General features: G+C 48.3%; 1 protein-coding gene across 1 annotated transcript in view; it reads right to left on the bottom strand.

Moving 5' to 3' along the window:
* The window catches only part of CRAMP1 (cramped chromatin regulator homolog 1), a gene marked incomplete at its 3' end in the record, with an annotated part of 59295 nt that extends 44366 nt beyond the window's left edge, over positions 1 to 14929 (bottom strand). The window contains exons 1-2 of the mRNA XM_081089322.1: positions 14586 to 14929; positions 2 to 195 (exon numbers count right to left, since the gene is read on the bottom strand). Coding sequence (XP_080945448.1) covers positions 2 to 195; positions 14586 to 14928 — 537 coding nt within the window. The 5' untranslated portion in view covers position 14929. The remainder of the gene's footprint in view (position 1; positions 196 to 14585) is intronic.
* Positions 14930 to 16728: the final 1799 nt, after the last annotated feature.

Here is a 16728-nt window from a genome sequence, read left to right on the forward strand (position 1 = left end):
CCTCGTACAGACCCTCAAAGAAAGTGTTCTTGTCCTCGGTACTCCACGACTCCCACTGTCGCCGGACCTTTTTGCCTTCTTCCTTCTCGCCGCCAGAAGATCCTAAGTTCCGGGAGGAGGAGCGAGAGGCCCCTGCAGGGGCAGCAGGGGCAACCCCAGGCCCATTTCCGGATGATGATCCACCACCATCAGCTCCTTTGAGAGAAAGAACTATACAGTGATCTGTTCCAAAAAGCTGGAGAGGCTTGGGAAGGCCCCATTGCCTGAGGATCCACTTGAGGTCCCACTCCACGTTCCTCAATCACAGGCTATAGTGGGACAGCACCTGGGACCTACTGTGTGCCTAATGGGGCTGTTCAGTAATGACATCATCCTGACCTGACCTGTGACTCTTTCATATGTTTTTAGTGAAAAAAAGGAAGAAAGAACATTTAGGTAGAATCATTTAAAGAGCACAATAATATGTCCACGATGGAGGTATACAGTTCTTTCCCCTCTATGAACTGAAATCAAACATATTTCATAGTGTCTTTTTCAAATGAGGGTTTGGCTGAAATAATTCTTTTTTAAAAAACAAAAACAAATTAAGTTTCAAACTCAAGAAAATGTTTAAATGGATGTGAAAAACAGTGCTTTCTTTTAGATATAATCAGTACTTTAAAAAAATTTGATCATGTGACCCCTAAATATCTATAAAGTCTTTACAGCTTTTGGCTTGGAGGAGGCCTAGGTGCAAATTTCTTTGGTGGTCCAGGATCTGGGTTCATCTGACACCAGCCGCCTCCACCATGCCACCATGTACAACCCCCAACAAAATCAAAGTCATATACCTTAGGTGCACCAGTGGAGAAGTCGGTGCCACATCTGCCCTGGCTCCCAAGATCAGCCCCTGGGACTGTCTCCAAAAACAATTGTGATGACATCACCAAAGCAAAGGACGATTGGAAGGGTCTGAGGATTACAGTGAATTGATCATTCAGAACAGACAGACCCAAATTGAGGTAGTATCTTCTGCCTCTGCCCTGATTATCAAAGCCCTCAAAGAACTGTCGAGAGACAGAAAGAAGAAAAAAAAACCCCGAACATTAAGCGCAGTGAAAATGTCACTTCTGATGAGGTTGTCAGCACTGCCCGACAGATGCAGCACTGGCCTTTAGCTAGAGAACTCTCTGGGACCATTAAAGAGATCTTGGGGACTGCCCGGTGTTGATGGCCACCACCCTCATGACATCATAGATGATATCAACAGTGGTGCAGTGGAATGCCCAGCTAGTTAAGAATTACAAAAAAAAAAATATTTCAATTAAAGATAATTTGACCACCAAATGAAGTCTTAAAGCTCTTTTCTTGTCAATTACCACCAGCAAAATCTGGTGTTGAGAGAGTGACTACAAATTCACAAACGCTTTTTGGGGGGGGGGGGGGGGTTTAATGACAGAAACAAAATATATCTAAAAAGAATATGGAACGCTTCACGAATTTGCGTGTCATCCTTGCGCAAGGGACATGCTAATCTTCTCTGTATTGTTCCAATTTTAGTCTATGTGTTGCCGAAGCGAGCGCTTCACAAACGCTCTTAAAGCATCAGTTACTAATCTCAAGATGAGACCTTAAGAACCATGCTGAAGGGGAAAGTGCCATCACGTACAACACAGGGCTTCCATGCTGTGCAGTAAACCCAGAACTCTGTACTCTAGGACAATGGAGGCAATAAATGAGAGTTAAAGGTCACAGATAAAAATTTTTTATGGCCTAACCAAATGCTCCCACCCTTCTAGTTCCTTCCTCTCAGAGGGAGGAGGACTTCCAGAGTATCCCTGTGATAACCAGCATTTTCTTTCTATAGAACTGCAGGACTACCAAATGGGAGAAACCTTCAAACTCTGAAGGAGAGTAAAACCATGAAAAATAAAAGTGCTTTAAAAAGCAGAAGCCAAACAAATGCAGATTATTGTCAAGATGTTTTTTTTAAATGAGATAATCAAGAGCTTTTCCACTGAGATTCACTTCTTGGTCAATCGGTGGGCCGTCCCTAGGCAGCTATGTGCAGACTGGTGCCATGTTTCTCTCACTCCCTAGACAGGGGTCAACCCCAAAGGATGAATGAAAGGCAAGCAGTTTCACACACACACATACAAAAAATCATCAGAAATAAAAGTAATGAAAAATGTAAAGCCTGTTGATGCAAGCTTTCAAAGACTATCCTTGGAAAAACACAGGACATTGGTGCGGGCTGCCTGGGGAACAGAGGGAAGCAGAGTCACTCTCCACTGTCACACTTTTCAATATGTGCACCATAAATGTGATGGCAAAATAGGGAATGCCCCAAAGCAGTCAGTCCCATCAGACAGCTTTCAGGAAGAGGAATGTATTTTCATACATGCTTGTTTGAGATTTTGTATGGAAAGGTGTGCCAGTTTAGCGATGGATGGGCTGACTTGCTAGGCAGGGATTTTCAACCTTTTCCATCTCATGACACACATAAACTAATTACTAAAATTCTGCGGCACACCAAAAAATATATCTTTGTGCTGATCTGACAAAAAAAAATAGGTATAATTTTGATTCGTTCATACAGCACAGCTATTGTGTTGGCTGTTGTCACTAACTAAATAGGAATTGCATGTTTTGTTTCCTTTTTTGTTAATCCTCACTGGAGGATATTTTTCCCATTGATTTTTAAGGAGAATGGAAGGGAGGGGGAGACACAGAAAGAAACATGGATATGAGAGAGACACATTGATTGGTTGCCTCTCACGAGTCCCAACTAGGCCCGGGGATCAAGCCTGCAATCAAGGTACGTGACCTTGACCATAGTCAAACCCATGACCCTTCAACCCTAGGGCCAATGCTCATGCTCTAACCACTGAGCACAAGCTAGGGCAGGTATTGCATGTTTTAAGAATTCTTGCGGCACACCAGTTGAAAATCGCTGTCCTACGGTAACATTGACTATAGACCAGAAATCACTGGTTTATCACAGCTATTGTGTCCAATTTGACAAGCCAGTAACCACACGAGTATATTTAGATTTAAAGATTAGTTAAAATTAAATAAAACAAAAACTTAGTCCCTCAGTCACACTAGCCACATGTCTCCAGTCATCAATGTCCACATGTTGCTAGTGGCTAATGCACTGGACAGCACAGAACATTTCTACCATCCCAGAAAGTGCCAGTCAGTCCTAAATACACTGTTGTAAAACAAAAGATAATCAAGTTAAGCATGCTATACCCCAGCCTGCTTTCCAGCTGCCCCTTCCCATCCCACATGCACCTGGAACAAAAAGGTAACCCACATAATCTCTGTGCTACAGAGAAGGCTAAGGAAGCACTGGATACACAATTTGACTTTGTCCATTCCTCATCACAGCAAACCGGAAACGTGGACTAAATAAAGGACCTGGGAGCGGGTTCAAGTTAGGATGGTGAGCTTGAGAGCCCCACAGAGCAAGCTGCCTGTTCTTACAGCAGGTATTTTAGTTTCACATGAGTCTGTTCAATTCCCTGTGTTATGTCTGAGCCTTTAGCACAGTGGTGTTGGCTTGTGCACTTTGGGGAGGGCCAGTATCCGCACTGGAGCCAGAACACTGGGTAGATTGTTGCCCCTACATACCCAGGCCTGGGGAGGACGGCAGGGGTTTGGGAGGCTTCTCAAAGGGCAAGGTGAGGACAGGCAAGACTTACAAACACGGGAGGTAGAATAGTGGTCGCCAAAGGCTGGGAGAAAAGGAGTGTGACTGCCCACGGGTTCCTTTTTCAAGTGATCAAATGTTCTGGAATGATATAGCGGTGATTACTGCATAAGGCTGTGAATATAGTGAAGGCATTAACCTGTATACTTAAAAAAAAATGGACCTGACACTTCACATGATGTTTTGAACAGGTATGGCAACTTCTGAGCACATTTCCAGGGATAATTAGTTTCATCCCATTTCTAGTAGGTATGAGATGCTTTTGCTGGGAACTGAAGACCACGTTACAGATGCCATTTAAAAAACCACTCTTAGCCCAGCCAGCGTGGCTCAGTGGTTGAGCATCAACCTATGAACCAGAAAGTCACGGTTCAATTCCAGTCAGGGCACATGCCCGGGATGTGGGCTCAATCCCCAGTGGGGAGCACGCAGGAGGGAGCCACTCAATGACTCTTTCTCATCATTGATGTTTCTACCTCTCCCTTCTTCTCTCAAATCAATAAAATATATTTAAAAAAACAACAACACAAAACACTCTTACATATAAGAAGTTCTGGTTGACTTGAAGCCCGCAATTCCTCATTTAGTCATTTCAGAAAGGGCTGCCTATCCACCTCAGCACCACCCACAAAAGACTCTCGAGCCATTTTTCACTTCTAATTGAACACTCACTAAACGCTTTCCAAAACAACAGCAACTTGCTAACCAGCCCTACAGTCATAGCTCTGGTTTACCTTTGCCGCCCACAATGACATTCGATGTACTTGAAAGTAACAGACGTGCATTGAAAAAATTCTCTAATGCAGCCATCTTGCTGGCATCTTTGAGATTTCACCAGATCACAGCACTGGTGACCCCAGACAAGGAGGATGGATGGTGAAGGAAAACGGACTGGAAGCATTTCCGAGCTGGAAGGGACCTCAGGGGTAGAGTGCAGGATAAACCAAAACCATGGCTGTGAAAGAAGATACAACAGTCAGAGCAGCTCTGCCAAGATACACGAGGCAGCACACAGGCTGCAGAGCAGCAGCCACTCTTGCTGGGCAGAGATGTTCAGCCCTTCCTCCTGATAGTTCCAAACGACACCCTCAGCAGGCCAATGTGAATGTTCAACAAAGAAAGCACATCACCCCCAGGTAACCCTTTTCAACACTTGGTGCCCGTCACTCTAGACCTTATAATGTCAAAGTAAAAGAGCATCACCAAGCTTCCAGGTAGAAAGAGCAGCGTGGCATCTGGGCCATTCCCAACATTTCAGATGAGAGACCTGCGTCATCGCTTCACCTCAGGCTCAGTCCAGGACTCCAGCTCAAGCATGAAAAACAGACGCAGGATAAGAGATGCTGGTATAGCATGACAGTGCTGACCAGGAAAGGCTACCATCAGGGCAGAAAAATTTAGATGAAAATGGTGATGACTGAAGGGGAAGAGAGGGAAACAAGCGAGGAGGATAGAGGTAGAGAGGCAAGAAGTGGAAAGAGAAGACAATTTGAACAAGACAGGGTGGGCGTGGGGATCGGAGTGAGTGCAAGGAGCCCAGTGAAACGTAGAGGGCCAAAGTTAAGCCTCCCTCTGCGGCTGTGTCTGAAGCTACAAGGAGTAATAGCAAGAGCAGCATGACGAGCAGCGTCTAAGAAGTCTGAAGGGAAGTGAGGTACAAGAATAGGATTCCCCAACAGTGAGCTCTTTGAAAGCAAGAACAGTACCTTACTTTCCCATGCCCAAGGTTGGCACGAGGCCTCACACAGAGCAAGTGCTCAATGAGAGCTCAGAAACCAACAGAGCACAGAGCAGGGCCCTCCGCTGTGCCCCTTGCCCGCCCTAGTCCCTCCAACACAGCCCACACTTCCCTCTCAACCCACTTCAGTGCCACAATCCTCCAGTTGCCTGGGTGCTACCTGGCTTCTCCTCTTTTGCATTTCCACTGCCATTTTCCCAGGCCAGCTCTGAGCCGCCACCAAGTAACACAATCTTAACTGCCTCTTCTCTGGCCTCCCAAACCACCAACCCCAGCTACAACCCACCTTCCAGAGCTTGCATTTGAGGGAGGCAGCCACGTGGCCTTGGTCTGCCTCTCCCGGCTGCCTGCCTGTCCACCACACCCTCAGACAAGCCAGACCCGTGGTCGGCAAACTGTAGCTCGCGAGCCACATGTGGCTCTTTGGCCCCTTGAGTGTGGCTCTTCCCAAGCCTTAGGAGTACCCTAATTAAGTTAATAACACTGTATCTACCTATATAGTTTAAGTTTAAAAAATTTGGCTCTCAAAAGAAATTTCAATCGTTGTACTGTTGATATTTGGCTCTGTTGACTAATGAGTTTGCCGACCACTAAGCTAGACTATGTGTCTCCCCCATCATACACCTCTGCATTGGCCTGGAAGGCCATCACCCATGCTCCCTCTTACTGCCTGAAGAGGAGAAATTCAGCCCAATCTCTCGCTGAAGAAGCTGAGGCACACGTGGAGCTGCTTATTTCCCAGAGGCCTGGAGCCAAGGGAACATGGATTTCTACAGCACCGGTAAAGCACGTTCGAACACTGCTCCTTTTTGTCCTTATAGTATACTAGAGGCTCCATGCACAAAATTCGTGCACCGGTGGGGTCCCTTGGCCTGGCCTGTGGGGATCAGGCTGAAACCAGCTCTCTGACATCCCCTGAGGGGTCCCGGATTGTGAGAGGGCACAGACAAGGCTGAGGGACCCCACCAGTGCACAATCGGGGCTGGGGAGGAACTGCGGGAGGGCTCCAGGGTACGTCTGGTCAGTCTTGCCCAGTCCCAACTGCGGCCAACCAGCCAGGGAGGGACCACAGGAGGACTCCAGGGTGTGTGCAGCCCATCTCACCCAGTCCCGACTGGCCAGACCCCAGCAGCAAGCTAACCTACCGGTTAGAGCATCTGCCCCCTGGTGGTCAGTGTGCATCATAGCAATGGGTCGAATGGTTGAACGAACAGTCAGACACTTAACATATTAGGCTTTTATTATATAGGAATAGAGGCCGGTGCATGAATTCATGCACCAGTGGGGTCCCTCGGCCTGGCCTGTGTTCTCTTGCAATCTGGGACACTTCAGGGGACTGTTGGACTGTCTGTTTTGGCCCAATCCCCGCAGGCCAGGCAGAGGGAACCCACTGGTGCACGGAGGACCATATATATATATATATATATATGCCTAAATGACCATTACCACCAGATGACCAGAAGACCTGCTGGTAGCTATGATGCACATTGACCACCAGGGGGCGGATGCTCAATGCAAGAGCTGCCCCCTGGTGGTCAGTGCGCTCCCACAGCCAACCTGCCGTGGCTGGCCAGCCCCGATCGGCCCAATCATGGGCCAAGCCAAGGGACCCCACCCGTGCACAAACTCGTGCACCGGGCCTCTAGTATGCATACAAGATCTTTGGTTAATCTCTTACCACCCTCCCCCCCAAGATTCATCAGTCTGTTCCATGTTTCCATGCCTGTGAATTGAATGTCTGTCCCCTGGTGGTCAGTGCGCATCATAGCTTCAGGTGGAACGGTTGCTTAGGCAAATATATATATAGTTATAGTTATTATTCACATCTCAGAAATGGGGAAACTGAGACTCTAAAGCCCAAAAGCTCCGAAGTCACCAAGCAGCAGGAAGCAAGTCTCTTGTTCCAAACCCGGGCCCATACAACAGTGTGGTGGCTGCTGCCAGCGTCACTACTGCTTCAGTATTTTTATTACATACAGAGCTGTGGGAATCAGAGGGTTTTAGGGTGGAGGGAAGTTGACCTCCACATCCACGCCTCAATCTGTGATAGATAAGAAAGCCAAGAGGTGCAATGACTTGCCAAAAGCAAGTAAGTGGCAGGAGACAGGACTGTGGAGGATGTTTACCTCTAAAAACAAAACTGTGTGTCTTAATTTAGGTAAGACACAAGATGTAATGACAATCTGTCATATTATACAATGACTCATTGTCCTGAGCTTTCCTCTGCCGTTTGGCGAACTTCCTTTCAAGAGTTAGGAACATTAAAATCTCAAGTGACAGACCCACCAAACGCAAGGTATTTGATAATGCCCTGAGCCATTCTCAGCTAGAAAGATGATTCAAGTTCAGCTAATAAAAGTGTGTCTCCAGGCATGCCTGCCTTCCGCTGTGGCACAGGAATGCTTCCTCATCCTCTTCCTCCATCATCTTCCTCCATGGTATGAGAGGGCAACTGCTCCGTCCCCACACATCGACCTCAGGTCACAAAACACCATGGTTGTGAGGCAGGAGGCAAAAATGCCAAGATCTCCCACAGATGCCTCTCAAAACATGTGCCATCAGTGTCAGAGGCTGGAATGGCCAGGTTTGCATAGAGAACACACGTGTGACTGAGAGACACTCTCTCTACCAAGGTCACACAAAGAAAATATGCCAGCCAATCCCCAGTAAGAGTGTCACCTCAACAGATGAATTCCAAGCTGCCCCGTCTGTCTTCAGAAAGCTGTCCACATGCAGGTGTTGGAGAACCCCTCCCAACCACTCGCCATGCAGTCGCTGAGAGCCAGCGCAGATGTTCCAGCCAGGCGGTCAGAGCCCCTGTCCAGGGTCCCTGGCCTCTGTGACACCCTTTTCTGTGATCTGAAGATGACCTGGAGCCTGGTGGTCCCGGGACATGTCCCAGTCACCTCTGCATCCCCGGGGTCTCCACATCATCTCGCCACCCTCGCACTCCACAAGGCTCAGTATCCTCAACACCATGACCAGCGCTGGCCTCTCTCGAAGACTCTCCTCCTCCTCCCACAAATGTTTCAGAAAAACACAACTGAAACCCCTTTTTGTTACTGCTGTTAATCCTCACCCAAGGACATTTTTCCCATTGAAAAACTTCAGTTTCTGCACCTACTTAAAAGTAAAGTAACTGAGATGCAAGATGCCTGGCACACAGACCCTTTTTAGAGCAGAAAGGAGGGAGGTAGCGGGGGAGGGAGCGAAACATTGATGTGAGAGAGACACATTGATCGGCTGCCTCCTGCATGCACCCTGACCAAGGCTGCAGTTGGAACCTGCAACCTAGGTACATGCCCTTGACTGGGACGCAAACCCTCAAACCTTCCATGTGCTGGCTCTAACCACTGAGAACACAGGCTAGGTGAAACCCCCGTTTTTATTAAAACATATGCCCTCTTCTTCAAATAATGTGAAGATTTCTAATGGTGATAGCCCACCCAAACCACAAACACCAGGGAATGTCTTTTTTTGGGCATTTCTCACACTGTTCTTCAGTGCTAAGAATACTGCAGTTACTTGATGTGATAAAATGCTTCTATGCAGCACCACCGTCTATATATGACAAAGTGATTTTTACATTTGTGACTCTACTATCTGAAAGCATTCCTGTTATCTTTATATTATCATGGAATCTAAAAGACACACCTGCAGTCAGAGAAAGACAAGTATCACATGATCTCACTCACATGTGGAATCTGAGTAACAAAATAAACTGATGAATGGAGTGGATCCAGAGACATGGAAGCGCGGAACAGAGTGTGGAATCTCAGAGGGATGGTGGGGGAGGGTGGGTGGGTGGGAGGTAATCAATCAAGGATCTTGTATGCATATATGCATGGCCCATGGACATAGATGAGGCCATATATACATGGAGCGGTGAGGGCCTGGGGAGGGGGTGGAGGGCGGGCTGGAGGGGATCAATGGGGGTAAAAAGGGGACATATGTAATACTTTCAACAATAAAGAATTATTTAAAAATTAATTAACTAATTAAATTTAAAAGTTTTAAAATAAAAAAGACACACCTGTACCACATCAAATAAAAATCCTCAAGTATATTTGGTTGGCAAAGGATAATTCGAAAAACAGTCAGACACCACAGAAATGACATTAGTTTTGACATTAAAAGTCAATGAGCGCCCTGGCCAGTTTTGATCAGTGGTTAGAGCATCCACCTACAGACCGAAGAGTCAAGAGTTTGATTCCTAGTCAAGAGCATGTACCTCGGTTGCAGGTTCCCCAATCCCAGTAGGGGCACATGCGGGAGGCGACCAATCAATGTGTCTCTCTCACGTCAATGTTTCTCTCTCCCCCCTTTCCCTCCCTTCCAATTTCTCTAGAAATCAGTTGGGGGGGGGGAAGGGTAAAAAAAATATATATATCCTTGGATGAGGATTTAAAAAAAAAAGTCAATGAGGTATTAGTTTTGATGTCAAAAGTCAAAAGAAAATTTAGCTTAGTCTTCAAACCAATATTCAAACGTTACCTCATCTACTCACCTATACTATCTATCCATATCTTTCACATGAAGCAAATGCAACCTGTACTACCCTGAACTTAGTAATTTACTAAGAACCTCTGGTTTATGAATATTTTCCTCTGTCCTGAACAGCTCCATCTTTAAAGTAGCCTGGACCACACAGAGGTCTTCTGACCTACTGTGCACAGGGAGTCTATGTCACACCACAGGGCCAACTGTCTTCCACTGTATGCAGCCATCATAGGGGATGGTGCCACTGTGTGCTAGAAAGAGTCAGGAGAATATCTTCTCTTCCTCCTCCTCTTCTCCCAACAAAGTCTGACACCTTTCAGCAAAACTTGACATTCCTGCTTAGGTGGCCATGGTGGCTCCATGCAGTCGTCATTGCACATGACTTTATTAAACCTCATTTACTGACTCAAACCAGGAAGACCAAAGTGCTCTTGTGACCACCTGACGAGTCTTCCTCCGCACAGAGTATGGAGGGCAGGAACTTCGAGCTCCACCCAGCTGCCTGGGGCCTGGCCCGTGCTTTGATAAGGGGACAGTGACAGTGATGACAGTGCAGACGAGAGGTGGAGCTGCACAGGCACAACAGGCAGTGCCACACCTGGAGGGAGGAGTGTGCACTCTGACCACTCCCTGCCCAGTGCTCTCCCAGAGTCAAGGCTGAGCAGAGCCCCCCAGATACAGAACTACCTTGATTTCAGGCAATCTACCCTTCACAACATTCTCCTGAGAACACAAACAGGACAAAACCATTCTGCACAGAGAGTGTTAAGGTGAACACACCTTCAAGCCACGATCTCACCAGACCCATTTTGAAAGTAAGGAACCTAAGGTTCGGGCATGTTGAGCAATGTTTCCTTTGCCGCACAGCTGGACCAGCCATGCGGCAGCTCTGCGGGGAGAAGGTGAGTCTCCTGACTGCTGGTTCAAACTTCTTTCTCATATGGTTTGTCTCTCAAGGTTGACCAAATGAGAGTGAGATATTTCATGAGACTTTTTTGTTGTTGTTAATTCTCACTGAAGAATATTTTTCCATTGATTTTTAGAGAGAGTAAAAGGGGAGAGAGATGGAGAGGAACATCGATGTGAGAGAAGCACATCGAATGGCTGCCTCCGCATGTGCCCCAACTAAGGCCAGGGATCAAGCCTGCAACCGAGGTACGTGCCAGGACCAGAATCAAACCCGGGACTCTTCAGTCCAAGGGCTGATGCTCTATCCACTGAGCCAAACTGGCTAGGGTAAGACATCTTTTAAAGACACCTAGAAGCTGCAGGCAGCTCACAGATTATGCAAAATATAAGTAAATTCTGTACAGTGACGTAATGATTCCTAAGCACAAGCACAGCAAAGTCAGCTGACATGGCCCAATTGTGGAGACGGTAGGTCTTGTGACTAGCTCCCCTGACAAGTGGAACCAAAGTTGGGGAGATAGGGGAGGGGGACAAGGGTGAGAGGGCACACACAATGAAAACAGAGGGCTCTATCCCACCTCAGGCACCCCCTCAGCCCAACTGTCTGCCAGGGCAGTAGCTTGGGGGAATTCCTGGGACCTATACCAGCTATCACTGCAGAGGGCCCTCGCTCTCCCCGGCCGCCTGCTCAGACTCAGCCTAAAGCCCCAGGTCCCAAAGCCAGGCACCCTTCCCATAGAGAGGCACTGGGAGCTCATCAAGCACGGCCTTGCAGGACCTTGTTGCGAGGCCCGGCTGTGGTGTTTGCTGTGCCGAGCCAGGCTCTGGTATTATCCCCTTTATAGACAAAGAAATTGAGATGTACTAGTTCATTCAGAGTTGAACTGCCAAACAGGGAGGGGTACGGGGGCCTCTGTCTCCTGGCCCATGTTCTCACGGGTCTGTGAACTCTGGTTTTCAGTCTCAAACGCATTCTCGGGTCGCTGGGGGCAGCATGGTAGGGCTGCAGGAACATTTGTTTTGGCATCAAGCAGAGCCACTGGTTTCTCATCTGCAGCTTACCTTCTGTTTAGGTTAAGCACGTTATTTAAACAACAAATTTCAGTTTCTGCATGTACTTAAAAGTAAAGTTAACTGAGATGCAAGATGCCTGGCACATAGGTCCTAAGTCTTAGCCACTTTATCAATTCAAAAAGAATTCAAAATTATACTAGAAAAATTTATTTTTCATTGAAGTTGACAAGAGTTTTTATAAAGAAAACATAGTTGTGTGGACAGAAGCAAAACAAGGAGGACTTCCCTCTCACCGGTGTTCTCCGATCTCACTGCAAAGTTCTCAACGAATGAAACGGCAAGAGCAGTAAGTAATCAACCAAAGGGGCCTCCAATGACTAGACTGTGATTATTTCTTAAGCGTAACAGGAATTATATTTTTCTGAAGAGAAATACAAGAAAAATGCCAGTACAGGAAGTTCTCACTTAGCACCGTTGATACATTTCGTGACTGTAAGTGAAATTTTACCATAGTCTTACTGATATAAACAAGAGTCAGGCTCCTAGGGCATCTCACCACCATTTTAACAAGGACAGAATTCAAGGACCTTCCACACTGTTCATTTCCTTAATGATCCATGCTCACCACCCCAAGTGGAGATTTCCATATTCCGTAAGACAAATGCTACTCTAAGAATGGTTTTCAAAGGTTAGCAGCATGTTGTCACATGACCTTCTTTTCTGGCTGTGAATGGAGGCCCAGGGAGCAGAGCTTGCCCTGAGGCATAAGGAGGGGATGTCCTGAGGCCTGGGTGTGGAGAAGTGAAGTGGATCCAAAGGATCCCGGTAGCCCCAGCTCAAGCACAGTCAAGAGGGGCGAAAGGCCAGATGCTGGCTGAGTTCTGTGAAGAAAAGGAGATACACTTCCCACTCCTCTCCTAAAAGACACCATTATATATAGCTTAGCTTTATTATTTATTTAAAGAAACATTTGCTTGCTATCGTAGGAAAATATGTAAGTTACAAGCAGCACAAATTCTAACAAATTCCCATTTTACTAATGAAAAGTGGATTGCTGCTCCAAGCCACACACTGGGGACAGGAACCAAAAACAGAAGCACCAAGGACTTGATTCAAGGCTAATCCAGGAAACCTTTTTGCAAGTCACACCCAACTATGCAAGTGATAGCAAACTTCCCCTAATTACCCGACTGCGAGAAATATGACCAACCACTCAAGTTTTAGCATCTCACATAAAGGTAGTTATCTGGGGGGGGGGGCTTTCACACCAGCACCTCATCTCATCTTCACAGCCAGACTCTGAGAGAATGGAGCCATCGCTGCTGTTCCTCATTTCACAGGTGAGGACACCTCTCTGATGGAAAAGCAGATTCAAGAGGTCAAGTGAGCAGACCAAGGTCAGAGGGCCAGGGTGACAGGCAGCGAGCTCTGACTGGACTCCAGAGTCAGGGAGACGGAAGCCACAAACTCTTGAAGGCACGCAAGGAGCTTAACTTAGACACACCTGTAACTAGGAATGAAAAACTATTTTTTACGAAACAAATGAAGTTAGTAGAACAACTTAATATTTTCCTAACCAAGCAACAACTATCACACCCAAAATAAATTTATGAGGCACGTTTTAGTTGCTGAAATGTACTAAACTACCTTATACCTACATCTTTAAGAAATACTTACATCAAAATTCTTTACCAAAAAATGAGTAAGGCCATGATTTCAGTTGAGAATGAGATAGAAAAAGCAAGTTTAACGACACACATTTGGGTTCTCTGTTAGCTTCCAAAATATTTCCTTTTTAAAACTATCAAGACCAGCTAATAAATTTGAAAGACCATTCGCCAAGGAGCAAAGTGGAAGTTTTTTCCTTGCAAAACTCACTGGGAATTTACATTATATTTGCTATCTACAAAAGTGCTACAAATCTGGCCTGAAACAAAAGGGATGTTAAGAGCAATTCACTTGTACAACTGAGGAAAAGCAGAATGCTGAAACAGAAAAGGATAAAAGAAGAAAATCATGGAGAACCAGCACGTCAGAAACAAACTGAGGATGCGTGGTTTTCTTCTTATTTTAGGAGGGACCCTCGTAAAGCTGAAATCTTCTCAATCGCCTCAGAATACCTTGACAGACACTGTAGGCTGTTGTTCTTTTAAATCCGGCCACAAATGCTTTCACTACCTCCTACCCCAGGGCGGGATTCTTTCCATGGCACCAAAACTCAAAGCAGGTAAAAGTCATCGTCTTGATGCCCTTAATAACTTTTGAGCCGAGAATACCTGAAGTAGAGGATCAAGTGCCCAAGTCAGATCCTGGAGTATTTTTGGCTTCTTACCAACCTTTCCCCAAATAAGTTTCAAAAGCCCGTTCCTTTGTTGTGTTTCCACCATCTGACAACTGGCAAAGATGCTGCGGATTTTCTCTCTCCATTTCTAAACTACCGTCTGCTGCACGAAATAGCCTCCATCGTCAATGATCCTTTGAGCGGGAGGGGGGGGGGGGGGGACCACCTTCAAGAATCTGTTGGACCTGCCCAAAGACAGGACACTTACTGCCTCTTAGCATGGCTTCAGCGCGGGGAGAAACAGCCCCTTGGGAGGAGGAAAGGGGCACCTCTCCTCCGAGTGCAACCCCAACTGCGAGACAAATGCAGGCGCGGGGTCAGGAGCGGCATGCAGCGCAGGCAGGGAGGTGAGCGCGGGGCACGCCGAGAAGGGGCCGGGGTCCCCGTACCTTTTCCGCGAGGCCCCGAGCCGCCGGTGCTGCTGCTGCTCCCCGCGGCGCCCGACGAGTCCTTCCTGAGCCGCTTGCTCTGCGGCCTCACGCTGGACCGGAGGAAGTGGTGCTGGTCCTGGGGGCAGGCGGGCGGCGGGGACGGAGCCTGCGGGCCGCTCGCGGGGGCCGGGGGGCCGCCGCCCCGGGGGGTCTTGCCGTCCCTCTTTGTGCCACCGCTGTCCTCCGCCGAGTCCCCGCCGCCGGCGCCCTCTCCCTCCAACGCCTCCTCCTCGGCAGCCCTCTTGCCCAGCCTCTTGAGTCCTTCCTCCCCGCCGCCGCCGTCTCCCAACTTCACTGTCATCCTGCGGGAGAGGAGAGGGGCCCCGGTGAGGCGCCGCCGCGAAGTTTAGCCGCCCGCCTCCCTCTCAACATGGCCGCCGTTGTTTGTTCCAGGTCCTCGCCCGGCCCGCCCGCCGCCGCCCGGCCGAGTCGGCCACCCCGGACCCCGGGTCCCGGACCCCGAGCCCCGGCCCAGACCCCGCGGCCTAGGACCCCGGGGCGCCAGGGGCATCGGGCGGCCGCTCGGTGGCCGCGCCCAGACGGGCCCTGCCCGCGCGGCGCCCCAGCCCGTCGGGGTCGAAAAGGGATCCGGGGTCCCGCGTCCGGGATTCGAGGCTCGGGTTCCTGGGTACCAGCGTCGCGGCCCGGAACCACTTACCCAACGGAGCCGCGGCTCATGGCCTGCGAGGCGAGAAGCCTGCGCCCCGGCCTCGCTCCCCGGGCTGCCTGGGCCGGCTGGGCCTCGGTGCCCGCCTCCCCACCCCCACCCCCGACCCCTCCCGACCCCCCAAACGCGCGTGGCACCTGGCCCCGCGCACCTGCCCCCCACGCCAGCCCCCGAAGTTGGCCCTGGAGCGGGAGCGAGGGGCCGGGATCCACCCCAGCAGGGGAGAGGTGCGGGCTCGCCAGTGTGCACAGGGAACTCCATAGTGGCCCGGCGGCCCGTCCGCCTGCTTATTTTTAAACAGACATAAAGAATAATAAGCTCAGGGTTTCTGGGAATCATGCTTCCCAGGGTGGGAGATGTGTGCTGCTGCGGGGATTTAGGAATTTAAAATGATTTTTTTTTTGCAACAAAGAAGCCTGTTGCATGGAACACGTTGGAGCCACCCGTGAAAGGGATGGCACGGTTATGTCCAGGTCCAAATGCAAGAATGGGTAGAAGACAATGGTGTTAAAACTCTTGGCAACCATTAATGAAATTCTTGCATTAACGTTGTTACCCACTGCTGTGTGAAATGTCCACAACAATAAAATGCGATGACTCTAAAAAAGCAACCCAGAAGACAGACACACTCAAAAATACACGGAGAGAATCTGGTCCCTACAACCATTATAAGCTGGGAAATAACGTGTGCTTGCGATGAAGCAAGAAAGATAATCAGATTCCTCAACAGGTGTCGATGCTATATGCCCAAACTGTGTTCGACAAACGGAACACAACTGCTAAGGGCAGGAACATTCTCCATTTAAAAGGAAAACAAGAACAAGGCATGGAGGTGAACAACAAAATACAGGAACACGGGCAAGGACATCTCGGAGAAAGGTTTGGGAATGAGTAAAAATCAGAATAATACCTACTACTGCTCTGATGTCTTCTGTCACAGAGTGACCTCTAAACAGCTTTCATCTGTTGTAACTGATCTTATAAATCATTTGAATTCTTGCTGGTTAAAAACAACAACAACACGCAACACAAAACACCCTGCCAACGAACAGAACTACACAAGACAAGCAGCCAAACTTAAAGCAGTTCATTGTACAGGGCTTCTCAGTAGTCATTTCTCAACCCATCTATTTATACTTAAGGAATGTGAACGTATCCAGAAGGGCCTTTCCCTGGTGTATAATGTGGAGAATCCTACTTCCCAGGGGCCTTTCATCCCAAAGCCACCCACAGTCAACCCAGGGCTCAGGCACCGCAGAGACCAACCACAACAGAATAAGCTTGCCTGTTTGCCAGGTTGAATGTTAGACACTACACTGAACACAGAAGGACAGGGCGCTTTTCAGGATTTAAAGGATACTGACACATTCCTGAGGTTTCCCCTACGGCTATAGGAAAACAGGAGGCTGATAACCTTTAAAGGAAAACCTCCAT

This window comes from Myotis nattereri, assembly GCF_964212035.1.
Source record: "Myotis nattereri genome assembly, chromosome: 4".
Lineage (NCBI taxonomy): Eukaryota > Metazoa > Chordata > Mammalia > Chiroptera > Vespertilionidae > Myotis > Myotis nattereri.